At 38.8% G+C, this 26,761-nt stretch overlaps 1 protein-coding gene across 1 annotated transcript in view; it reads right to left on the bottom strand.

Moving 5' to 3' along the window:
• The window catches only part of ppargc1b.S (peroxisome proliferator-activated receptor gamma, coactivator 1 beta S homeolog), an 80,820-nt gene that overhangs the window by 15,425 nt on the left and 38,634 nt on the right, over nucleotides 1–26,761 (bottom strand). Inside the window, exons 2-5 of the mRNA XM_018256128.2 lie at nucleotides 9,131–9,298; nucleotides 7,407–7,601; nucleotides 3,051–3,167; nucleotides 1,042–2,035 (exon numbers count right to left, since the gene is read on the bottom strand). Of these exons, the coding sequence (XP_018111617.1) occupies nucleotides 1,042–2,035; nucleotides 3,051–3,167; nucleotides 7,407–7,601; nucleotides 9,131–9,298 (1,474 nt within the window). The remainder of the gene's footprint in view (nucleotides 1–1,041; nucleotides 2,036–3,050; nucleotides 3,168–7,406; nucleotides 7,602–9,130; nucleotides 9,299–26,761) is intronic.

The raw sequence follows: 26,761 nt of genomic DNA on the forward strand, positions 1-26,761 counted from the left end.
TACAAGGTCAATTATATCAGCCAATTAACCTGTAGCATGCCTGTATGTTTTTGAAGAGTGGGAAGAAACCAGAGAACCCAGAGCCACACACAATGAAAATACACAGACTGGTTAGGACTGCATTCCCAGCCAATAATCATCTGTTGTTGCAATATCGGATTTTAGGGTTTGGCAACACTGCTTTAGATACTACACAAGCCGCATGACACATAGATGTTATAAGGAGGTTGCATTGCAATTGTTATCTGCAGAGAATCCCTCTAGAGGACAGTACATCAATGAAATCATCACCAATGATATCATCACAGCCATTTGCCTTTTATTTGTGTCACCCTCACCTTAAAGGACAAGGAAAGTGTAAAATAGAATAAGGCTAGAAATACTGTATTTTGTATACTAAACATAAGCATGAACTTACTGCACCACAAGCCTAATCAAACAAATGATTTCTGCTTTCAAAGTTGGCTACAGGGGGCTGTCATCTTGTAACTTTATTAAACATCTTTGCCTGACCCTGACCCTGCACATGCTCAGTGTGGTCTGGGCTGCTTAGGGATCGTCGTAAACAAAGCTGCTTGAGTTCTGCATGGCTGGGAAGTAAGGCGGGGGCTCCCCCTGCTGTACATAAGTATGATTGTTTCCCTGCTCAGCAGTTAGGGACCGTCTGACAATTCCTATCCACAGCAGTAAATGAAGGGAGAATTTCACTGCATACAGTCAGGTTTCTTATAAAAACGATACACATTTTTTAATTAAAGTATATTGGAGATAGGTTTCTTTTTCATTACAGATAGTAAAAATGGGATTTCATTTTTTTTCCTTTCCTTGTCCTTTAATATACATCTGTTAAATAAAACCAGACATGTAAACGCTAATAAAGGCCAATACCACCGAAGAGTCCAAGCTGCAATTTAGGCAAATGCTTCAACCACTGCTGAATCCAAATCTTAATTATGATGTGAATATTGTAATAAAACAGAATAACCTACTTTTGATTCTTAATCGATAAATATGCAACAATGCTTTCCTCATTAGCCTTACCTCTTGGCTGGAGTTGCTCGATAACACTGTCAATCTGTGCTTCATCCAGATCCCTTTCTTGTAAGAATTTATCAAGGGGATCGAGTAATTGTCCAACTTCCACTTCTGCCACCTCTCCTTCATCCCTAAAAGATTCAGTGGTCAAGCAAATGTCTTCTGCTGCGGACAAGAAGTCACAGTCAGCAGTAGCTTGGGCCACACATATTACTGGGGAGGTCTCATCATCAAAAAACCAATCACTGAACAATGGATTCAGCCTGCTTGACCGTCTAACGGCATATATGGAGTTTTCCTGTTTCTGGGATGTTTTAACAATCAAATTTTCCTGAGCAGTATTTGCAGGTTTCCACAAATCTGATTCATCTTTCTTGGTATCCCCCTTTGTCAAATTAGTGCCACAAGCATCAGAGAAAGCTGCATATACAGGTTGTGCCAGCCGATATGGTTTGCTCACATCCCCGCAGATGTCCTTTGCTAGCAGTTCTTTCAAGATAGAAAACCTTGCCCTTGTTGGCTTTGTCCATTTGTATTTACTAGCCACAGGACAGCTTACCCTGGCACTTCTGGAATCTAATTGTTTGCCTTGATTAGGACAGGAGTTTGTTTGAGGTTTGGATTCCAGTTGAGATCTCTTAATGAGACTGTTACTATTCTGGTGTTTCTCACTACCGAGGTGTTTTTTTACTGGAAGGCAGTAAGTGTGCATATACCGAATAAGGTCCACGACTGCACGTTTCTCCTTTTCACAAGTAAACTGTGGTTTCTGTTCTTCTGGAGGAGGTGTCAGTAAAGTGCCCAGTGGATCACCCTCACTATGCTCCTCTTCTTCATTCGACTCACTGTCTTCTTCCTTGTTACAGTCCTGGTTGTTATCCTTGGAAAAAGAGGTGGCCTGTGGAACGCATGGAGTGGATACCAAGTGCCTGTGCAACTCTGTACAGCTTCGATTCTGGGCTTGGGGAAACCCAGACGGTCTGTCTGTTGGGCTCTCCACCTGTAGATTTGAAACATTGGAATCAGTGTCATTGGTGTGTGACTATAGACACTTCCTATTTACTTATTAAAGGGATACTATCATGGGAAAACGTGTTTTTTTTCAAAACGTTCAGTTAATAGTGCTGCTCCAGCAGACTTCTACACTGAAATCCAATTCTCAAAAGAGCATTTTAATATTTAATTTTGAAATCTGACATGGGGCTAGACCTGAGTCATGTGACTTGTGCGCTGATAAACTTCAATCACTCTTTGACCCCCCCCCAGCAGCCTAATAAAAATACAATGGGAAGGTAACCAGATAACAGCTCCCTAACACAAGATAACAGCTGCCTGGTAGATCTAAGAACAACACTCAATAGTAAAATCCAGGTCCCACTGAGACACATTCAGTTACATTGAGAAGGAAAAACAACACCCTGCCAGAAAGCAGTTCCATCCTAAAGTGCTGGCTCTTTCTGAAAGTACATTACCAATTTTATTGTTACTTTTTATGGCTTAACTTTCTATGCAGACCCTCCTCTATTCTATTCCCATCTCTTGTCAAAAGCACTGCCTTGAAAATTGCATCCTAGCAACCAAATATCTGCTGAAATACCAAAATGAAAAGCTACTGAACAAAAAGCTAAATAACCAAAAACCAATTGCAATATCTACATCATACTAAATGTTAATTTACACGAGAACTACCCCTTTCATGATGGTAACAAACAAAGGTGTCTCCTTTATTCTAAAAACAGAATTTATAGATATTTGAGTCAGACCACTAAAAAAGATAGGGAATGCAAAATCCATTCACCCTTAAGAGCACACAAGATCAAATACTGAAGACTATATTGTCTTACGGAGCAAAAGCTTATATCGATTATTTCTGCAAATCTGATATCATTCTTGGTAATCAATTTCTTTCCGTACTAACAGAGGAAACCATCAAAATAAATAAGTCATAACAACCTTATAGGAGGTACTTAAAAATAGCATTAATAAAAAAATAATAAAAAAGCAGACATAAGCACCTTAGAGTTAGCCCGCTGTGGGTGGAATTTAGAAGTTCCCTGACGCCGTGTATTCCCATCCTTTTGGGTATCAGCAGCAATGGGTGTCTGTGCTGGAGAAAGCAGCAACTTCTTAAGCTGTGAGAAATAAGGCGAAGACACATCAGGGACCATACAGTATAAAAGACAAAACGTATAAGCACACACACATATACAAACACCCATTATTATTTGTAAAGAAAGAGAGATCTGTCAACCACTTTTTTCAGAGTAACTTTAATAATTCAGAAATGTTAACATCAAAGAGGACTCACTGGTATAATCATTTCATTAAAAGTATAATGGTTCTTCTATATCTAAACCAAAGGTTTTTAGCAAAGGGCACATGGGTAACATTTAGAGCTGAGCTTAAAATAAAGGGAAATCATCTAGATATTTGAATGACGCCCTTCTATGCAATAAACGTTAAGGCAATGTTAGCTGTTGCATTCAGTGGATCAGTTTAACTTGCCAATCCCTTACAAACAGGAGTGTCCATACTTTACTAAGTGGGGTCTACTTTTAGTGATGTTGTTCCATTACGATCTACATCCATAAAAGCACTGTTAGCATTCTGTTCCATCTAAAATATTACTCAGAGACTAATTTCTGAGAAAATCTAGTATTGCTATATTTAAATATTTATTTCTTATGTAACCTTAGCATAAAAAATATCTGAATGAAAAGCATGAAACAGGAGGGTGATTTAGACACGCTGTTTGTTGACATCTACTGATCACCAGCTAAAGGTCTACTGATTCCAATCTACCTTTTGGACACCCCTATCTTACAAGATCCAGCCAATTTGGTTAATGGCTTAAGCCAACAACATTTGCTAGGCTGCCACCTGTTTTCAGTAAGTGGAAGGTTTAGCAAATGCTTGTGCCTTGCAAGGGTAACATCTCTCTATAATGTGATGCCTGTTTTGATACACAGAAAATAAACATTACTTGTAACTAAATCCACACAATGCTTCATGCTTCTTCACTCAGTACAATTCTGCAGTACCAGTAGATTCTCCCAGGTACAGCAGAAATATGCAATATAACCCCTCTTCAAGTCTAATCCCATTACAATAATAGAGTGTCTAGATGGGCCCAATCCTTGGATCCACAGCAAAGGCATAGACTCTTCATCAGGCTGAGACTCTCGCTGTCAAGTTATGTTAATATTCTCTTGCAAGGTTTTCAATAAAAAAACATGAAACCCCTAAGAAACACATTCTGTAGAAGCTTCACCAAGGCAGAAATGATATGGTTGGTCACAAGGCCTGAACGGCAGAAACAGAAGATTTAGTCATGGCCAGTACTAAGCTGCATTATACTGATGGGTGATGGAAGTAATATAGAAGTTCTACGCTTTAAAAACTCCCAAGAGAGTTTAGATTATATTTGGACACTTCCATTTAAAGGGGATTATTATCTCCAGAATATAATCAGTGGTAATCAGTGGTTTGTTTATCAGAGCAAACCTTGCTATTCATTATTTGGTAGGTGGAGGGCACTGCCCTAATTGCTTCTATACAGCAGAAATAAAACCAGTTATTTGCAAAATGATCTTGTGTCTAATGGGTTATAAGTTATAATGAAAGAAAAGGAGATGTATCTACTGTACAACAAAGACTAAACATGGCCAACGTAAGGTTTCTATGTGTTTCACACAATTGGGGCTCATTTATGAACACTGGGCAAATTTGCCCATGGGCAGTAACCCATGGCAACCAATGAGATTGCTGCATTCATTGTTCTACTTGCAGCTGGTTTCAAAAAGCTAATCACTGATTGGTTGCTATAGGTAGCTGCCCATGGGCAAATTTGCCCAGGGTTGATAAATGAGCCCTAGTGTGTATGCACTTTCCATATCCCCACTGACAGCTGGGTGCAAATTCTGCGCCTTTTGGGACTGCGGTGAAACATTATTGCAGTGTTACCGAAGTAGAGGACTTGCCACACCAATATGTATAGTTTACCAAAAAAAAAAAAAAGAAAGAAAGTAAAGTAGTGCAGTTCAATTTAAGGTGCATTAAAAGGCCAGGAAGGTCCAAATGAAACATCTCATATTGTTCTGAATGTTATTTACTTGTACATAGAATTTGAAGAGTGGAGAAAAAAAAATGTGTTCTATAAAATATATCTCTATAAAGCTATTTGCATTTATCAGTTATATCTTATAATATATATTATCTATCTATACTCTTATCTTATTATGTCTTATCCATCAATAAATTATCTACAAACACAATGCATATATTGTAATGCTGGTACCAGTACAGGACACACAGCCTGAACGAGACTTTCTATCTGAATGTATAGTTATTGCTATGCAAGCACTTCTATCTACAAAGCACAGGTGCAATGCAGAACAGGCTGTGCCGCAACTACAACACGTGTACTTGTCAGCCGCATGCTCTTGATGAATGCCCTGTGTATCCTTTACAAGAGTCTAATGTCACAAGGAACAAGAAGAGACAGTCTACGCACTTAACATTTTAGGAGGTCTTTCTTTGTACAATTTGGAAAAATAATTAAGCTAATCATAAAGGTATGAGAGCGACATAGCATTCAAGCAGGGCCCTCGCAGAGAGCCAGACACCATGACTTTGTACTGTAAGCTCTTACGTGGATGATTGTTTTTTTTAACTCCTTGAACACAAAATTATTTTTGGAATCCTTTAATAGTATATTCAATTTTTTCATGGATTCTGTGATAGTTTTGCAAGCCTACTGCAATCAGGGTCCTAAAAATGTCTATTTTTCTTCTATAAATTTACAAAGAAAATATTCTCCTCCAGTTGGTATACCAAACAATAAAACAAGGAAGAAGTACTCAGTAGCAGCTTGAGACAGGTCCACAAGCATGCAATAGGAAAGGGTCGTTTAACCCACTTGTTTGTATCCATCAATCTGCATTGACCTATCTTCTATTGTTCCAAAGGCTGCACTGGAGCAATCTAATGGTTTGTCTTACACAACTCGGTAACATAAACTAATAGCCGAAGATATACAGTACATTTGATAAACGAATCATCTTCAAAAACCTGCCAGTATGGGTGAAATAATAGCAGCGCTATTAAAAGTAGAGTCATCAGCAAACTGAGCATTACAGTAACATCGGAAACGTTATCTCCAGTTCAGTAACTGATAGTGGCCAAAGGGGATGTCAACCCAAAATGTAAAAATGTGTATAATGGTTCTGCGCTTTGCAATGAACTAAGTGCAGCATGTACCTATCATGCTTACTTATGGCAGTTGCTATAGGGAATCCTGAAATATTGCATTATCAGAATGCTCCTTCTACAGTTAAACCATAGAAAAGGCAGCCATATTGCATTCTATATTATCTCGCTGTACAATGATATGTACAATGATCATATATGCAAAGCATTTTTTACTGAAGGGAAATCTCATGCTGCTGCTGAAGAGACTGTCATTAGCATTAGTCATATGATTGGAGAACTGAATTATGGGATATGAAGTTTTACTTGGGGAGTGGAGCGAGAGGGCTTAAAATTGACTTTTGATACACAGCTAGAGAGGCATAGGCATAGATATTCAGACTGTGTCTGGCTTGGGGAAAACTATTGTTAAAATCTCTCTCAAAGACTTAAAGTTGGTAAATGGTACGCAATTGTCTTAGGGACTATATAAGAAAGTTATTTTATTTTCTATTCTCTACCTAATGAACATTTTTCACTTTTAGGTTCAGCTCCCTTGTAAGCATTCCCTTGTCTACATCAATTAACATAATGAACACAAACATCAGATTGTTTGCTCTGGGTAACTCTACTGAAGCAAACATCCCCATTACCACTAAACACCCAAAGTGGCTTTCTGTTCTTAGTATTTCCAAGAACAGCTGATTTAACATTAACTAGTTTGTTCACTCGCAAGATCAAACATTTTGGCGCTTATTTGTGAATAACCATTGCCCTATTTCCACAAAGGCAGCCACACTGATAATATTAGATGAGATGCACGTTGTATTAGGTAGGCTTGTAAAACATAGTTTTTCTTAAATTATTAAGATGACGATTTCTTGTGATTTAATCAGAAGAAATCAGCCTGACCTTATGGAAAAAGTCCTACACCCATTCACATCACTTCAACATACCAATTGAAGTGGTGTGCTTTGAGCCCAAAAAATATATTTGTATCTTGTCACCCAGTATAAATATATGGAAACATTCAAATTACACATACAACATATGGATGAGTTTTGTATATTTTTTTTAAAGCCTTAAATGAAAAAATTCAGACCTTTGTTGCCTATCATACCCATGCAGGCGGCTATTCAGGGCCTCATCCATTTCCACCTTAAACAGTAGGAAGTGGTTCTTACTATAGACAGCTCATCTTCACTTTCGGGGCTCATTGGGAGTTCAGCTAAGCTGGGTTTAAGTGAGAGGACGGGTAATGGGCAGACGTTGTCATCTCCCGAAGATACGAAGGCAGAGAGGCTGATATCATCATCATGAATATCATCCAGTGTCTGTGTGAGTGCGGCCAGTAAGGCTTCATTTTCACTGTCTATGATCTAGAAGAAAAACAAAACACACATTACTAGCATTGTGACTCATTAATTTACTTTAATAATAAACTACTGGGCTTCTATGAAATCTTTTGTAAAGGGATGTTCTTTTGTAAAGGGATGTTCTTAATGGGCTAGACATATTGTCAATTTCCCAGCTGCCCTAAGTCATGTGACTTGTGCTCTGATAAACTCCAATCACTCTTTACTGCTGTACTGCAAGTTGGAGTGATATCACCCCTTCCCTTTTTCCCCCCAGCAGCCAAACAGCCAGAACAATGGGAAGGTAACCAGATAGCAGCTCCCTAACACAAGATAACAGCTGCCTGGTAGATCTAAGAACAGCACTCAATAGTAAAAACACATGTCCCACTGAGACACATTCAGTTACATTGAGAAGGAAAAACAGCAGCCTGCCAGAAAGTATTTCTCTCCTAAAGTGCAGACACAAGTCACATGACCAGGGGCAGCTGGGAAATTGACAAAATGTCTAGCCCTGTGTCAGATTTCAAAATTGAATATAAAAAAATGTGTTTGCTCTTTTGAGAAATGGAGTGCAGAATTCTGCTGGAGCAGCACTATTAACTGATTCATTTTGAAAAAAAAATGTTTTCCCATGACAGTATCCCTTTAATCACTGCAAAATGAATACATTAAAAAATTAGCTGTTGGGTGCATAATAATATATGGTCAGACATAGTGCCCAGGATATTTGCCATTTAATTTAGGGACAGCCCTATACACAATGTTCTACTTTCTAGACAAACATAGATTGAACATCCCTACATTAACTCATTAGTGCTCTTTATTAACCTTAATGGTGAACACTAATGAGTTAGCATAGGGATGTCCATCCTGTGGTCCTGGTAATGTAGAAACTCTGGGTATTTCTGATAAGCCAAAATACCCATAAGCAGTTATATACTTTTACCATTCACACTGTGGACAACGCCTACACCATTCTGTTCTGTCTGTGAAATAATTCACATGGGAATGATTCTTCGCAAGCACAATGACAGATTTAATTGGCTGCTGGCACAAGAAGTTTTCTACAGAAGTATATTAGTACAAGATAGATCATTCATAGTGGCAATGAAACAAGAAGGGAACTTAGGTTTCATGTTTATCACTCCTATCTTCCAAGTTTATGTTTCCCAGATCCCTACTGGATAGATGGTCTTAAAATTGGCTCTGACGTTAGAACATCGAAATAGAATTGATTGATTATTCCATGAGGAGGAAAGATTTTGCTTTTGTAAATGCCTCAAGGCAATGTTATTCCAAATCTCTTTTTTTGGAGATTACATTACTTTCACTGGGTATAACCTAAATTTAACCCAACATGCACATTACATTAAATGGTCCTTCATGAACATTACTTATATGTCCCTTCGTGCACAACAATTAAGATAAAAAAAACTCCTTGAAGAAAATACACCTTGAGCAAAGAGATCCCAGGCAAGAGTCTAGCATAAAGTAAAAGCATTAAGTTCCTTAAAGTTTCAGTAAACACAAATAAAGCTCTATTAAATCACCTGTAATAACTCTGAGTCGTCAGTGCTGTACTGGCTAGAATCATTTTCCGAGTGATCATTATACCACTGCAGCTCATTAAAGCAAGTGTTAGAGTCAAAATCACTTGCATCCAACTGAGACAGATCGATCTCAGGGAAGTCCAATGAAAGAGGTTCCGCACCGGGTTCCTGCAAGAAAGATCAAAAACACACACTGATGACAAATGAAAGAAAAGATAGGCATTTCAACTGAAGACATCATTTATTTTAAAGAATGGCTGTATATAGGAACATGTGGCCAACGTCAATATTACTAGCGCTATGTATTACACTTGTAGTAAATCCACAAAGTTTTCTTTTATTATTAATATTCTGAATATTAATGATACTGTAGATCAAACTGAGTACTCCTATGAACAGAAGCAGTTCCTAAGTATGTTATAATACAGTTATATATAGATGCAGATAAGGGACTGTGAAACTGAAGAATCAACATTTAATTAATCAATGGTCAGCACTTAAGTAAGTAGGTCAACTGCAGAAACACGAGCCATTTTTTTTTATTTTTTAAAAACTTTTAACATAACACATCTCCATAGATTGCAGTCTTTTTTTTACACTGGTTATTAGCATTTTGCAAAGGTTCAGAACATATGGAACTCACTGGTTCATTTTTGGCGTGGCTTGGTGCCATTGTGTTTCTAACGCAAATGCCTTCCACTACGCATCTGCAATAAAAACCCGAGGAGTTCATTCTGTTTTCCCAGCTAATAGTATTAAATGTATCATGTTTTCATGAGTTTGAAAACCAATTTGATTTTGGGAGAACCATAAAGGGGAAAAAAAGCCTGAGAATCAATCAAAATGAGGTTTGTCTGTGGACATTAGGTTGCACAACACAGGACTCAAAAGACACAATAATAAGTCAATTAAACAAAGATGAACAAATTCAACACCCATTAGGACATGTTTTCATTATTTTGAGTACGGGAATATACATGTGCATTTGACCATTTCTCATCTTTCAAAAGTCAGCTTTAAAGGAGAAGCAGCCTGGGAGGACACAGATTGGCCAAGACCTTGTTGAAACACCCCTTTGCCTGTTAGTCTGAGAACAAGAGCCACCCCTCTAGTTGGAGATGACCCCTACACTTAAATAATACGGAGCTTAATGAAGTATTCTTTACAGCAAGTTCTTGTTTAATTAATCTTTTGCCTTGTATATGGAGGAGGTAAATTTCTTGTGGAGAAGATCCATTTACTGAACCACTTTTCCTTTGTACACAATATAATGCAATGGCTTTATTTATTAAATGATATTCACTACTGTTTACTAGTGGGCTGACTGAAAGCAAAGAAAAATAATTCTGTTGGGACTTTGGGCAGGTTGGGAGCCATACAAAAACCTTGAGGGTGACTTTCAGTCCTCAGGCCTCCAGGTGAATAGACCAGACATAATAAAAAGGCAGAGGCGTATATTATGTTTACCATCATTGTACAGCTAATGGCAGGTTGCACATGTTACAATGAATGTAATATTGATGTATGGTATGTTTAAGTCCCTGGTGCCTGTCTTTAATTAGCCCTTACTGCCAGAGGAAGACTGCACTGTCTTGACATCAAAGGGGTTAAGCTCAATTCTACTACTAACAAGAGGAAAATGTTGTTCGAGCAGTGTTTTGTGGATCATGTGATGTGCGGAGGAGATGGTTGAAGTGCGTAGGACTTAACTGCATGCTCTGGGAACATAGCTAAATATATCACTCTAATTACACTAAGCAGCTGGTACCTACAGTGACTCTTTCTTCTAAACTCTCCCTGATGCCTGGCACTGCCTAACGCTGGGGAGGAGGGAAAGAGGGTTTTGTAACCATGAAAGGATCCTTGGGGCAGCATTGCAAGGGACACTGACTAAGACCTCTAAAAATGATTTCAGTTTGGGTCAGTTACATTTATTAGTAAGCCTCTGAAAATGAGAACACCCATTAGTTTCTTCTTAACTAAGAACATCATCCCAAACTAAGCCCAAGGATTTCAAAGTAGCGTTCATAATGCGTTATAATCTATTAAAAAAAAAAAAACCTAATCACAAACAATTGAAGTAATTGTTTCAGGTGGTCCACTGACGTGAGTGGATTTTAAAATCTGCTGTTTAGAAGAAACCAAAGGCAATTATGGTCTTTTGACACAATAAATCAGAAAAGGCTATACGGTAGGCGTAAATGTGCAAGCTCAGAATGTTCTTATCAAGATTTCAAAATCGCAATATTAATATAGCAAGGCATTTTCCTGAACACTGCAGCCCTAGTATCTTAGTAGAATTCTTATAAGAATCTCCCACTCAGATTAATTATAACTACAAAATAGGCATCTAAATATATCTTTGCTGCTTTAGTTCAAACTGTGACTAAACTGTGATTAAAAAAATATCCCGGTATGAGGGGTTTAGATCACACATAGTAGAAAGTCACAGCGAAATGGCGTTCCGTTCCAGAATCAACACAACTTTTGATAAGTAAATGGGAGATGTAGGTACAATGTGTGCCAAGGCTTTGCCAGAAAAAACTTGTTTTGTGTGTGGTACTTCACAAAACATGTTACAACACTTTTCTATATTTGTATACTTGATTTCAAGTGCATTTGTTCAAGGGCCTGTACAAACAGCATTAATTGGCCTACATGTATGCAAGAAAACTACATGCCTCTGCCAAATGGGTAAGTTTTCATTCCATAATTGGGAGCTACAAATATGTACCAAAAAACACAATACAGCGCAGATTAAACAAATGCAATGTACATGAAACCCTGACAGTTGCTTTTGGATAAATGCCCATTACTTTCATTGTGTTCTGATTATTTCCTTAAAAATGAAAGTCAGCTGAACTTTGTACCGGTTTCTGAAAGGAGTGGAACAACTGCTAATCATTATATGATGCAATGCCATACCAGTCAGATCCAGGCTCAATCAATAATTCATCTTTCTTTTTATTTATATAATAAATCTGACTCACAGTGTCCCAATCTCCAGGTTCCTTATGCCACTTACAGTAGCATTCTAGCTGTAGCTCAAGTAAATGAGTTCTCTTCTTGATTAGGGCATGAACAACAGTGGAAAAAGTATTTATGCGACTGTACATCCAAAACCAAAAATAATTATTGTATAACTGTTTTAGCCAGCAAGAAGCTAAATAAAGATAGAAGTAAATAGGAACAATACAGATTGTCAGTCCTTGTGCATTTCCTTTGTGCAATTCAACTTTTACGGTCAAACTACATAAAAAATGATAATGTGTATTTACATAGTTACATAAAGTGGAATCATCTGTTTGTAAATGATATATATATATAGAGAGAGAGAGAGAGAGAGAGAGAGAGAGAGAGAGAGAGAGAGAGAGAGAGAGAGAGAGAGAGAGAGAGAGAGAGAGAGAGAGAGAGAGAGAGAGAGAGAGAGAGAGAGAGAGAGAGAGAGAGAGAGAGAGAGAGAGATAGGATAGATAGATAGATAAAACTGAAGGAAGCCCTATTCAGTGATTAGTAGATTGATAAATGGATCCCCTTCAAGGGGAAGGTGGCCTCCATTTTTGAGCAGACACCGCTGCACCAAATATGAAGGACATTTGAAGAATGTGTGCCTTTTATTCTGCATGTAAGACATATTGCTCCCTTGCAGTTGTAACCTTATCCAAATCAGTCACCCATTCACCCACAGTCCAGGCACAAGAGGTGATACCAATCAAGGCAACTCCCAGTACCTCATTTATCTGGAATGCCCTGAAGAATAATCATATTAGATCAGCATAGTACTTAATAGTATGTAATAATTAGAGGGAAAGTCAAAGTTTAACAAACGGTCCACCTACAGCTGTAGAACGACAACTCCTTTTGGCTGGGAGGGCTTTCTGTTAGTTGCAGTCGATAAGCTCTCTGTTTAAAAGTAGAATGCCTGATTGTATTCCGTTATAAAGAAATACAATTGTTGTATTTCCAAAGAAGGCTTTAACAGAAACTCTCTTTTTCTTTACTCCCCAGAGTCCCCACTGATGCCACCACGAGACTCCATGTCTATGCTGGTTTTGGAGAAGAGGTTAAGGGCTGTGACCCCCAGTTATTGTTTACAATCCTTAAATCTGACTCCCACTCATCATCATCATCACATTTACAAGAAAACATCTTTGGAAGGATTAAACACTGTGCTGAGGACAATGAGTAGAGCATAGTCAAGATAAAGGGCACCTGCAGTTGCGTAGACCAAGTGAGAAAGAAGAGGCAAATTTATAGATAAAGTTACAAACCTACTAAACATACTACATGCATTTTGTAAACCGAGGCTCATTAGCTAGAAAAATTAAGAAATGTAAATAATTAAAAAATAACAAATAACCAGAAAGTAATACGCTTGCTCGGAGTATTACTCTGTCATCTGTCACTTAAATCAAGGCTTTTATTGCAGTACAACAGATGTCTTCCACTGAGGAACCATCTGTTTCTACCTGTGTAGCTGGTGCAATGAAAGTGCACATCATAGAATTTTGTCTGCTTGCTGAGAATGGTGGGATGGCCTGGGTAAAGAGTGTACCATAGCGTCTTTCCTCTGGACAAAAGCAAGGACCCATTAACACACAGAGTGTGAGTTTGAGGATTCTATTGCACACAAGGAATGCCAATAGGAATGTTTTTGCTTAGAACTCAGAAAGAGAAGCTAATAGGAGGAAACAGGCACATCTGTTTTCTCCGTCATCTAAAGAAAAGCGATTTACACTAGCAGTAGTAAATTACTAATCCTAGTCTATCTTTGCGTGCGACACACCAGGGTTCGGCCGTCATCCGCCATTCTTGTACAAGCAGGATGCAGCCTTATGTTTGAGCAAACCCCAAGCCTAATATTCTCCTGTTTGATTACTTAAATGCTGAGACATAATACCTAATATTCTGCAGGTTACAGCTTGATTAGTCAGTTTAATTAGTAAAATAAAACATGGCCATCTTACATAAGCAAAGAGGCTGGCACTTTACTTACTGTCTGCTAGTTTTGAAATAAAATGTAAAATCATCATATCCATAGCAGTGTGATGTAGAGCTTTGCTGAATGTCCTGCTGAAAGCCTTACTAATGCAGCAGCCCACAAACCATCTGTTTAGATTTAAAGCTTACACAATGCCCATTTTACCCAGCCTGCACTCTCATTAGAATGATGATGGAATGAGAACAGCTTTAGGGCGATTTCTAATGCTAAACTTTGATCAATGAGAGAAGAAAGGACATGCAGGGTAACCCTGCCCTTGTTTACCTTGCTAATGTTTCAGTCTGGGTATGCCACCCGCCAGCCACACATTGTTGGGGGCAAATTTACTAAAGGGCGAAGTGACTAATGCTGGTGAAAATTTGCGAGTGTGATGTCATTTCAGTACTTCGCCAATTTACTAACGGGCGCAGGAGTTCCTAAAAATTTAGCTGAAAAATTTTCTAAGTCCCAAAAAACGCTGGCGTCTTTTCTGTTTTCAGTGTGATAGGCAGCAAAAGAACATACATTTTTTTGGGGGTTACCGGCTTCCCTCCTACAATTCCTAACATATGGAACATAAACTATACACTGGGCTCATGTGTAGGGCCTAATAACAACTCTATTTTCTTTATTGAGCTTCCCTGGACTTGTGTAGTGTAAAGTATTTGCTGCAACATATTCGTCCATTCAACTTTAACTTCCCGCCGTATGCAAATTAGCCAACGCTAAAAAGACACCAACACATATTAAACTTTAAAATCACTAAGTCTTTATTAAGAAATAACTTAACGAAACTCCACTTGCGCTCCTCTTCAGAAATGGCGACAGGGCGACGATCCATCGTGCGGTGCTCAATTTCTCCATCTCCTATAAGGAAGGCAGGAGGAGAAATGGAGTGCCACACAATGGATCGCCAATCTCCTTTTCTGAAGAGGAGCGCACGCGGACTTTCAGTAAATTATTTCTTAATTAAGACTTTGCAACTTTAAAGTTTATATGTGTTGGTGTCTTTTTTTTTGTAGCATACTAACAAATTTTTTTACATTTTTTTTTGCTGTTAATGGTCCTTTAAGAAATGTTGAACCTGCTGCACCAATAATATGGTTACAAACAGCTAAAGGCTCCAACAGAAACAGTAGGACACAATTTACTTACAGTAAGTGGAAAGCAACCTGGACAGGTCTGAGATGCCGGATTTTGATTCTGACTTTTCCACCCTCAGGGTTTAATAAATTCTGAAAAAATTGTGATTTTTTATAAGTCTGATTTTACAAATACTTTTGGGATTTTTGCATTCAGAATTTAGTAAATAACCCCTAAGAATCTAATCCTTGACATATTGATCAAATCCCTAATTCCAAGGACGGAACCTGAAAGATTCCAGGAATGTCTATGGTGAGTCAGTTCCATTGCCCAATCAATACCATTGTGTGCTTAAAATGGGGAGAGATCTTTGACTCCTTGGCCTTATATATAATCAGAGCGCTCCACAGCAATGTACTATATGTATCTACTGGCCTTTATTACAGTAGTACACTGAACAGGGCTGCTTTGCTCTACTTGGCAGCCTCATCTTTTTGCGAGTTGAATATTGCTGGACTCTGCACTGGGGAGAGGCAAATACAACAGTTAATGGGAATTCAAACTGAAATCAGCAAATGCAAGAAGTTCAGGCCCATATCAAGAGCAAATTTTCCAAGTAAACTCCCAGAAGGATTGAGCTTTCAGTCCACAACATGGGTGTAAAGAAACATATTGTTCCATTTTATAACCTTCCCAGTGAGACATTATAATGGAAATTAAGTGGTATCATACATGTGGCAACAACTGGCAAAGCATTATAATAATAAACCTGGAAAAACCCCACCACAAAGACATTTTTATTCACTTTAATTGGCAACGCCTGTTTTCACATAATCACTTTTTTCAGTCTTTTGAAAGGGAATTAAATAAAAAGCATTATTTACAGTATTATATTATGTATGTTAGCGCTGACCTAACTGACATACCATGTTTGTTGCATTATGTCACAATTAGGATATCATAGATCTGAGTCCACTGGGTAGTTTAGGAAACATAAACATCCAATGAGTAGGGTTGGGTATGATCAACTACCAGGGCCTTCAAATGGACAGTCCAACTGCAGGTATATGCCCTTACAGTCTTCCTCTTGTTGGCTTCTATAAGTGAGAATTGGCCTGGCTTAAATCTTGTACATACATCCCAATCAGCAGCCCTTAAAGTCAGATGACTGCTAATACTGCACCCTGGGATATAGTATTAGCAATTTGCATGATCTGTCTTTGGATTATCCTGCAAATGATCATCACACAAACAACTAATGAAAATTGATACCTACACCTAAAGTAAGCTAACACTTCTGTACTAATCCTGTAATACATTGGCCTCAATATATAATGGCCTTTTTTCTTTAAAACAGAATTAGAACACTGTACAAATATTTTTGCCAAATTATATCTAAAGAGCCAATGGTTAAGTGTCCTTGCGACATGAAACGCTTAAGGCTTTTATTTTTATACATAATGTAAAATAAAGATTTTTGTATTATTTAAATTTTGGGCTCCTGGATTCTACTAACTTCTTGACTTTGGTATTCCGGGGTGGTGCCTGCCTACAATCGAATTTCTGTGTATTACTCCCCTTTGCTGAAGGTCTGGGGCATGAGCACCCGGACCCACCATGGAAAGAGGAAAGCTTATCCTACTAATCCAATAGATTCATGTTTCCTAAGGTTTGGAAACAATTATATCTTAACCATATAGCAAAATCTTGAAATCAGTTCAACGCCATATGATAATATTATATATAGAATGCATCAGTTATGCCTGCTCCACCTTTTAAGCAAGGACAACTGAGGGTAGAGAACTAATGAACCAGTGGTCCAGTGTGAAGAATGTATTAGAATTCAGGAGAATATTGTAGGGATGCACCGAATCCAGGATTTGGTTCGGGATTCGGCTGAATCTTTGTGCCTGACCGAACCGAATCCGAATCATAATTTGCATATATAAATTTGGGGTGGGTAGACAAATCATGTGACTTTTCAACACAAAAGAAGAATTTTTTCCACTTTTTCCTTTCCTGACCCTAATTTACATATGCAAATTAGGATTTGGTTCGCTATTCGGCCGAATCTTTCACCAAGGATTCGGGGATTCGGCCGAATCCCATTTAGTGGATTCGGTGCATCCCTAGAATATTCATATGCTATCCTGGATACTGTTACTGTGAGGTTTGTAACTCCTATACTAGTATTCTTGCTGTTTGATCAGATGGCATAACCATATTGTATGGAAACCATTGCTTTAGCGCAGGGGTCCCCAAACTTTTTTTTACCTGTGAGCCATGAGAGTGCCAGATAGGTGCTGCGATTGCCTGTTTTTTATGCAACTGAATCTTGCTTTCAAGCCTGGAATTCAAAAATAAGCACCTTCTTTGAGGCCCCTGGGAGCAACATTCAAGTGGTTGGTGAGCAACATGTTACTTATGAGCCTCTGGTTGGGGATCTCTGTTTTAGAGAATTGTATTATAACTTTGAGTCCCCCCCCCCCCATGTTTCAGCCCTTTGATGACCTTTAGTTGTTATCTGCTTCAGAACGATATAACCCACTTCTCTGGAAGAAATCTTTGGCATTGGCCAACTTCCCGCCTTCTGGCTAGTCATTACTTTCTAATGTTGCTAAGCTAACAAACAAAACAGCACTGCAAAGCTTGAAAAATGGCATTTGTCAGCGTTTAATGTCAGATTGCAAACACCGGATAAGGTAAATGCACCTCCTGCTGTGATACTGTATAAAATGTCACAGTGAATAGAAGTCGTTGGGGCCTTTGTCTACATGTCACCGACAATTGAATTTGAGTTATAAACACAAATGAAGCCGTTAGCTTGAAGAAGGCAGAATAGGTTCCTTCCTATACTTTATAAATATTTAATCTTCATTAGAGAAGAAGTGTGAGCTCAGGGGAACAGGTGCAGAAAAGCTCTGTACAGAGATATTTCCATGTAACGTCACCACCAAGTGGAAATAAGCAAGGGGAAGTATTCCTTAATGTTACAAACACACTGTAAAATACAGTTGAAAGTAGTGTCATAGATACAGGCATGGGACCTGTTATCCAGAATGCTCGGGACCTGGGGTTTTCCGGATAACAGATCTTTCTTTACTTTGGATCTTCATGAATTGAATCATGTAAACATTAAATAAACCCAAAAAAGCTGGTGCTGCTTCCAAAAAAGGATTAGTTATATCTTAGTTGGGATCAACTACAAGGTATTGTTTTATTATTACAGAGAAAGTTATTTTTACAAATTGTGGATTATTTGGATGAAATGGAGTCTATGGGGCAAATTCACTAACCTCCGAAAACTCACCAACGATGGCTTCGCTCACATCGCAACACTTCGCCAGCCGTAGATTCGCCAGGATTCGAACGCTGGTCAAGTAGCGCTAGGGTTACTGTAGCAAGCGAAGCAAAGTTGCGCTAGCATTGGCTAATTTGCATACGACTGGAAGTTTCGATTTCAATGGACGTATATGTTGCAGCAAATACATTACATTACACAAGCCTGGGAAACCTTAATAAAATAAAATAGAGTTGTTATATTGCCCTACACATGAGCCCAGTGTATAGTTTATGTGCCATATGTTAGAAAATGTAGGGGGGAAGCCGGGTACCCCAGAAAAAAAACTACGATCTTTGGCAGCCTTTCACCTTGAAAAATGAAAAGTCGGCAGCGTTTTTTGGGAAGTCCTATCTACTCTATTGCACTTCGCCTGGTCTGAGGTGGCAAAGGCAAGTCTGGCACAAGAGGTAACGTTCAGTAAAATACGCATCTTAGTGAATTTGCGTAGTTACGTCCTTTCGTCTGAGCACAACTTAGCCAGGCGTAAGGGTGCAAATTACCGCTAGAGTCTATCTCCTTCGCTAGCGAAGTGACGCCTGTGCCCCTAAAATAAATCAGAATGATGTCATGCTGGCGAATTCTCGCAAACGTTAGTCACTTTCGCCCTTTAGTAAATCTGCCCCTATGAGAGATGGCCTTTCTGTAATTAGAAACTTTCTGAAAAACGGATTTCCGGATAACGGATCCCATACCTGTTTATACAATTTTTCTTTTCTTTTTTTTTTTTTTAAATTAAACCACTGGTGGGTTTATATTCTATTTGCTCCATTGCCATGCAGCCCAGCAACCAGTCAGCTGATCTGTCTAGTGTGATAAAAAGCAGAACTAGTCTGAATTTGCTGCAGTTTTTGCAAACTTTGGAAGTGTTAAAGGCTTCCAACACTATAATGACAATATACTACAAGAAGCAGTTCGATTGCATTTCATATTTTGAAAAAAATAAGAAATATGCTGAGAACATGGAAGATCATTTATTCCTGCCAACAGTGTAATCTTACAATTTGGCAGGTTTCAGCAAATGCTTATGGCTACCAATTTATTTTATGCTTTTATAATCCACAGGATGCAATAATGAAGGAATCAGCACTTTTTTTTTATTGTTTACAAGTACATGCTTAAAAAAAATCAAAGCCTCTTGAAACTGGGCAGGTAACACGTTAACCATTACTTACTTGATATGTTGTGTGGCTTAATGTAAAAAACGCATATGGGTTTACAAAATGGCTGTTTTTAATCTCTACAAAAGTCCATCAAAAGTGAGGGTCACAACTAAGGCAATTTAGATACAGTGACAAATGTAAAAATCTGCTAAATTATGCATTCAAAGGTTGAGTTTCTTTGGCATCACCTGTCTTCAGATCAATATGTCTGGTTTCTTTCTCGAGAATAAAACATCCCCAATAATCCACTAACAAAGTGACTCTAACGTGGTGGCAGTAGCATGTGTAGATTTGTTTCAAGCATGGCTCAAGCATTGACTCAAAGAAAATCATTTGAAATGTATTTCATACTTTACAAGGAACATACGGTACTTGTTTTCCTATCACAGGGCTTCCCAGAAAGAGTTACATGAATCAAGATTTAAACTCCGTTATTCAGTGAACATTTCCTTTACATGTCCCAGTAATTAGGGAGGTTGGCTCAGTATCCTTCCCAGGCATAGTAGAAATGCAGATTCCTTTTTGTTGCAGCTGTTCCCCTCCATTCCCAAGAGGAAAATAGAGACTGATGCTTACAAAAGAACAAAAAGTATAGTTATGCAATGTATGGATCTATTTCTGCATGTTCTTGGATTGTCACTTTGCATCAATATTTGTCATACAAATATGCCATGAAAAAATGAAGATATTTCACTTGGACTAGGATATACTTTTGCATATATGAATGAAGGTTATTGGAGAAACTTTTAATTGACTATGAAGTCTTCTATGATGTGCCCTAAATGTAAAACCCAAATGTATGTTCCTAAGATGAAAGCTTCTCTCCTGACCTTGTTTTTTTAAGCTGCTGTGACAAAAGAATATAATGGCTTCTGGACACCCATTTACTGTTCATGGTCACATTAATTAACCAAATATTCATTGACTTGTAATAATCAGCTGTGGATGGCAAGCTGTGAATTATGACAGTTCAATAAGAGTTGAAGAGGACCTATGCATACCTAGGGAAAATAGGAATGACAAATACAGAATATGTATGGCTTTATGTGCCACATGTTTGCTCTACCTGTAAAATAATTAATTGACTATTGGTTCTTGATGTGATAATTGGCTACTGTTTTTCTGGTGGGTTAATTTCATTCATTTTAAATGTTATGTGCTCAGGACTGGGCCATGGCGACAGGGCGCCCTAGGCACCCGGTCGGATACCCCTCCCCGTGTGCGCGCACTCGCAACTTCGCAAATGCAATTGCCAAAAAAACACAAGGCATAGTAGCGAAGGGGAAGGCCATTGGAGGGAGTGACTGAGGGAGGGGAGTGAGTGACGGAGGGGGGTGTACTAGAGGGAAAGAGGGCAAAAGTTGCAGCGGAACGAGTCATCTGAACTAGAAGTAGGCAAATTTTTGCGACGTTTTAGCAAATGTATTCGCCGGCGGCAAATCGCAGGAATTTGCAGGGAATTCACGCCTGCCAAATAAATTTGCCCATCACTACACCTGGGCATTATCCCTATCAGTGATTTGCTTTATTGAGCCAGCTGCAAGCAGAACAGAGAAAGCAAGCATTTGGTTTGTGGTCATGGGTTACTGCCCAGGTACAAATTTGTCAAATGGTTATAAATGACTCCTAGTAGCATCTACAGCGCTGCAAAATATGTTGGCGCTATATAAATACATGTTAATAATAATGTTAACAATAGTAGCGTCTAAACTACTCGCAAAACCTGTATTGTCTGCCAAACTTTAACTGTTTTTATCTTATCCACAAATTTGAAATTAATTTAGGTTAATCTTTCATTCTACTCTGGAGATAAAATCTAGGTAAAAGTGCCAGTTGTACATATTCTGAAGTGAACTATGAACCTATAAACCATTAGGTGACCATGACATACCCCACAAAGCATTTTACCCTTACATTAACTGTCATATACTAAGCCAGTTTATTCGTTACTCGTTAAATCAGATCTGTCATTTATGTCTCCATTTCAACCAGGAGAAACAAAATGCCAAAAGAACATTTTAAATGAAGGACATTTAATGGTAATGTAAGCAAGCAGAGCCAAAACTACTGAACTAGCAAAGCCCTTGGCATTATTTAGACAGATGCACACACTACCTTTTAAAGAATGTTCTGCTGATCTGAGTCATTTACACTGGTGTGGATAAATACGTTTATAATTAACCCTCCAAAAGAACCAGAAGAAAAATGTAGCAAATAAAATCTGGGGCTGTTGTGTAAGGTATGAGAGCTGTAATCTACAATAAAACAAAGCACACTTCTTAATGTTCCATTTTGATAGCAATACAATGAAAACTGGTTGTTTCTTGCTTATGTCTTCCTTAAGGAAATGAAATCTCCGCTTTATGCAAGACATACGAATAAAAAGAAAATCAATGCGTTTTGCAAACTCTATCACTTCAGTGACAATTCTAGGTCAAATGATTTCTTGCTTCTGCCATACTCTTTAAAGAGGGCCAAAAACAAGAAAATACTGGCAATATATATATAGCACAGGTATGGGATCCGTTATCTGGAAACCCGCTATCCAGAAAGCTCAGAATTATGCACTCCATTGTAATCAAATAATTACTGTAATAATAAAACAGTACATTGTACTTGATCAAAACAAAGATATAATTAATCCTTACTGGAAGCAAAATCAGTCAATTAGGGTTATTTAATGTTCACATGATTAGATTTAAGATATGAAGATCCAAATTATGGAAAGATCCATTATCCAGAAACCACCAGGTCCCAAGTATTCTGGATAAAAGGTTCCATAACTGTATACTCTAACCAAGCAAACAAAGTGAAGTATCAACTTTGAAGAGCATGCTAACCTTTTTTTCAGGGTTGTTAAAGACCATTTTTAGTCACTGAAAGCAAATAGCTGATTGGATGTTATTACCATTCAGCAGACCAATAAGTCTGTGCTAGTGCTATCTTTCATGTTGTGGACCAGACAGGTAGATTGTATGATATAATTGCAGTAGCCATAACTATCAAAATGGATAAACAGCCTTACATTATTTATTTTAAACAAAGAGAATTTTTTTCATTTCTACAAACTTAATGTGTCTCCAGCCCCAATTTAGATAAAAGTGAGGCTATTTCTATGTTGATGGAAACTGTCCTTCCATGCCTTGTTCATTTCTAATGCTTGAGCTTAGTCTTATATGCTGACAAGGCTTCAGAGACAGATTTCGTTTTTTCTCTCTCTCTATCTCTACACTCAAATAAATTGCCTTCTTTGCCAGCCACAGAAATTAGAATTTTACATTACTCTAAGTGAAAACGTTATTAGATAATAATTGCATTAGAATGGGAATTACAGTCCCGTCTCCTCTCTCAGTGATTCCCCAACACTATGAATTGGATGCCGCAAAAAAGGCATTTACTGTGTAATGAAAAGCGAGGGTTGATCAAGTGGCACATAGGGAAATGCAAAATGCTCCTGGTTATTACAAAATGTGACTGTGAATACACATTAGTCAATCCTGTTTTTGTTTCTGTTTCAGTCATATCTACTTAAAGGAAGGTGGAGTTCTGGAATCCTCAACGTACCCAGCCTGATCTTGATAGGAACCCTCTTGCAATCGATGAAAAACGTTTTTGTGCAGAAGATTAATGACATAACCACCTTGAGAACTAGTCAGCATTCAGTAAGTGACATGTTATGGGTAACACAACCTGACCTAATAGATTTTCTACAATGAATTGGTTATGGGGGCACTTTGCCCCTACTGTCCATAGTTTGCATTGCAGTTTGGAAGTTATGTCCTATGGGGCAAATTCACTAACCTCCGAAAATTTGCCAGCGACGGCTTCACTCACATCGCAACACTTCACCAGGCATAGATTCTCCAGGACAACGCTGATTCACTAAAATCCGAAGTTGCCTCCAGGGCGCCGAACGCCGGTGAAATTGCGCTAGCATTACTGCAGCAAGCGAAGCGAAGTTGCGCTAGCATTGGCTAATTTGCATACGGCGGGAAGTTAAAGTTGAATGGACGTTTATGTTGCAGCAAATACATTACATTACACCAGTGGTCCCCAACCAGTAGCTCGCGAGCAACATGTTGCTCACTAACCCCTTGGATGTTGCTCCCAGTGGCCTCAAAGCAGGTGCTTATTTTTGAATTTCTGGCTTGGAGGCATGTTTTGGTTGCATAAAAGCCAGGTGCACTGCCAAATGGACCCTCCTTTAGGCTGCCAGTACACCTAAGGGCGATAGGCCAATCACAGCCCTTATTTGGAATATCCATGGACTTTTTCATGTTTGTGTTGCTCTCCAACTCTTTTTTACATTTAAATGTGGCTCACGAGTAAAAAAGGTTGGGGACCCCTGCATTACACAGTCCAGGGAACCTTAATAAAGAAAATAGAGTTGCTATAATGCCCTACATATGAGCCCAGTGTATAGCATATGTTAGGAAATGTAGGGGGGAAGCCGGGTTTCCACTGCAAATAGTTCACTCTACAATTTAAAATTTCATTCCTGAACCAGCAAGTGTATTTATTTTATTTATAAAAGTGATGTGTTTGCAGCCATCTCAGGTCATTTTACCTGGTCATGTGCTTTCTAAGTGAGCCAGCACTTTAGGATGGAGCTGCTTTCTGTCAGGCTGTTGTTTCTCCTACTCAACATAACTGAATGTGGCACAGTGGGACCTGGATTTTACTATTGAGTGTTGTTCTTAGATCTACCAGGCAGCTGTTATCTTGTGTTAGGGAGCTGCTATCTGGTTACCTTCCCATTGTTCTGTTGTTAGGCTGCTGGGGGGGAAAGGGAGGGGGTGATATCACTCCAACTTGCAGTACAGCAGTAAAGAGTGACTGAAGTTTATCAGAGCACATGGCTGGGGGTAGGTGGTAAACTGACAACATGTCTAGCCCCATGTCAGATTTCAAAATTAAATATAAACAAAAATCAGTTTGCTTTTTTGAGAAACAGATTTCAATGCAAAATGCTGCTGGAGCAGCACTATTAAAGGATGTGTTTTGAAATAAAAAACGTATTTCCCCATGACACTATCCCTTTAAGGCCAAAACAATGTGTGTGCCTCACTAAACCCCACCATTCTCCTCCTTCCCCATCTTTCCCTGGAAACCTGATTTTATTTCTCTAGAAATCACTTGAGTAGCCTTTGCGTTATTGGGTTTGTCATGAACAAGAATTCTTTCATTCTGCCTCCGGTTCAAAAGGATTAGCGGTTTAATAAAACTATCAAGCAGAAGATTGTGTGCCTTGTGACTTGATCACAAAAAATAAAGTCAGTTTGTATGAACCTACATATCCATTCGAATGGTTGCACTGGCATCAAAGGGAGCATTAGGAGCACACCGTTTATTTGAGCAAAGAAAATGCTTCTACTGCCAGAGACAAGCCAGGCATTTTTGAATATATGCTTATTTTTCTTGTTTTATAATAAATGTGTATTAGTCAATCTTACTGTCTAATAGATAAAGAGACTAGCAGAGAAAAGAGCATCCTATAAGTCACTGCATTCACATAAGAAATGAACTAGAGCCATGTTTAAGGGAAAGCCTACAGCAAATATATTTACTGCAAATGTAGGATATTTTAAAATGAATGGCCTGGTTTTCTACACAGTGCTTCTCCCTTGGGAAGAAATGTCAATTGAATTGTCAGACCTTGCATTGTCCTCCAGCTAGGGTTACCGGCAAAGCTTACATACGTAGATTGCAGGAAAGCTTACTGCAGCAATAACCGCATAGTGTACAGGCAGCCAATAGGAATGTCGATGTGCATCTACATTGTTTTAACAAGGCTTCAAGTAGCAATATTGGAAATGGACCACTGACTGATATGGGCCAATTTAAAAAATGTTGATCCGGAGCACCACGTCTGTGCTTTGTTGGTTCCAAACAGCAGAGAATGTTCTAAGGGACTAAAACCAAAATTGTATTTTCTAGCAGTAGAGACTCTAATTCAGAGGTGTTATCTTGCAGTGAACAGCGTGTCCCTTCTATCAACCTGAGGAAGATGAATTCCCAAATAAGCATGTTTTTTTTTTAGTGCTTAGGACTGCAAAAGCCTTAGGTTTTAAAGCTACTCCTCCTTCAGAGCATATTGTCTTTCGTTCAATTACTGATGTTAATAGACTCCAACCCAAAGGCAGCTGCCTTATCATTCTATGTAGTGGTGCAATACTCCACTGTACAACATATTTGTGGGCCCATGGAGAGACTAAAGGTGGCCATGCACGGGCCGATATAAGCTGCCGACAGACCGTGTTGGCAGCTTATTGGCCCGTGTATGGGGCCCCCCCGACGGGCTTCACCGATCGAGATCTGGCCAGATCTCGATCAGATGGGACAAAAAAATCACGTCAGATCGCGGCCGCATCTATTCGTTGATACGGTCCCGCGATCCGACCGCCCGTTAGGCATCGTTAAGATCCGATCGTTGGGCCCTAGGGCCCACGATCGGATCAGCCCGATATTGCCCACCTCAAGGTGGGCATATCTGAGGGAGATCAGCTCGTTTGGCGACATCGCCAAACGAGCGGATCTCTCCATGTATGGCCACCTTAAGGGGTATGTAAGAGTGAAGTTAATAGTGAAGTTCCGCCACTAGAGTGAAATTCTGCCACTCCCCATTCATTTCTTTGGGATTTTTATAAGCGTATTTATCAAAGGATGAACTTTCACTTCACCCATTGATAAATACGCCTTTCAAAATCCCATAGAAATGAATTGAGAGCTGCGGAATTTCACTCTAGTGGCGGAACTTCACTCTCAGATAAATTTACCCCAAGGAGGGGAAAAAATTTCTTGGAGACTCCAACCTGTTCACAAGGCTCAAGCTGGAGAGAGCCCTGTTTCACAGGCTGTATTGCATATATCAGTTAAACTGTACTTTAGAAACAGAACTACAACAATTCTAGCTCTGACACCAGCATTTCATCTCCAAAATCTACAATAAAATAGTTGAAAAGGTGATATTTTAAAAATTTAAGGTAATAAAGGTGCAATTGACCTTGTTCTCCCTTCTGTTTCTGCTGTTTCTTGTCAAAGTTGACAAAACAATTGAGAGAACA

The sequence above is a fragment of the Xenopus laevis genome, chromosome 3S, assembly GCF_017654675.1.
Source record: "Xenopus laevis strain J_2021 chromosome 3S, Xenopus_laevis_v10.1, whole genome shotgun sequence".
NCBI lineage: Eukaryota > Metazoa > Chordata > Amphibia > Anura > Pipidae > Xenopus > Xenopus laevis.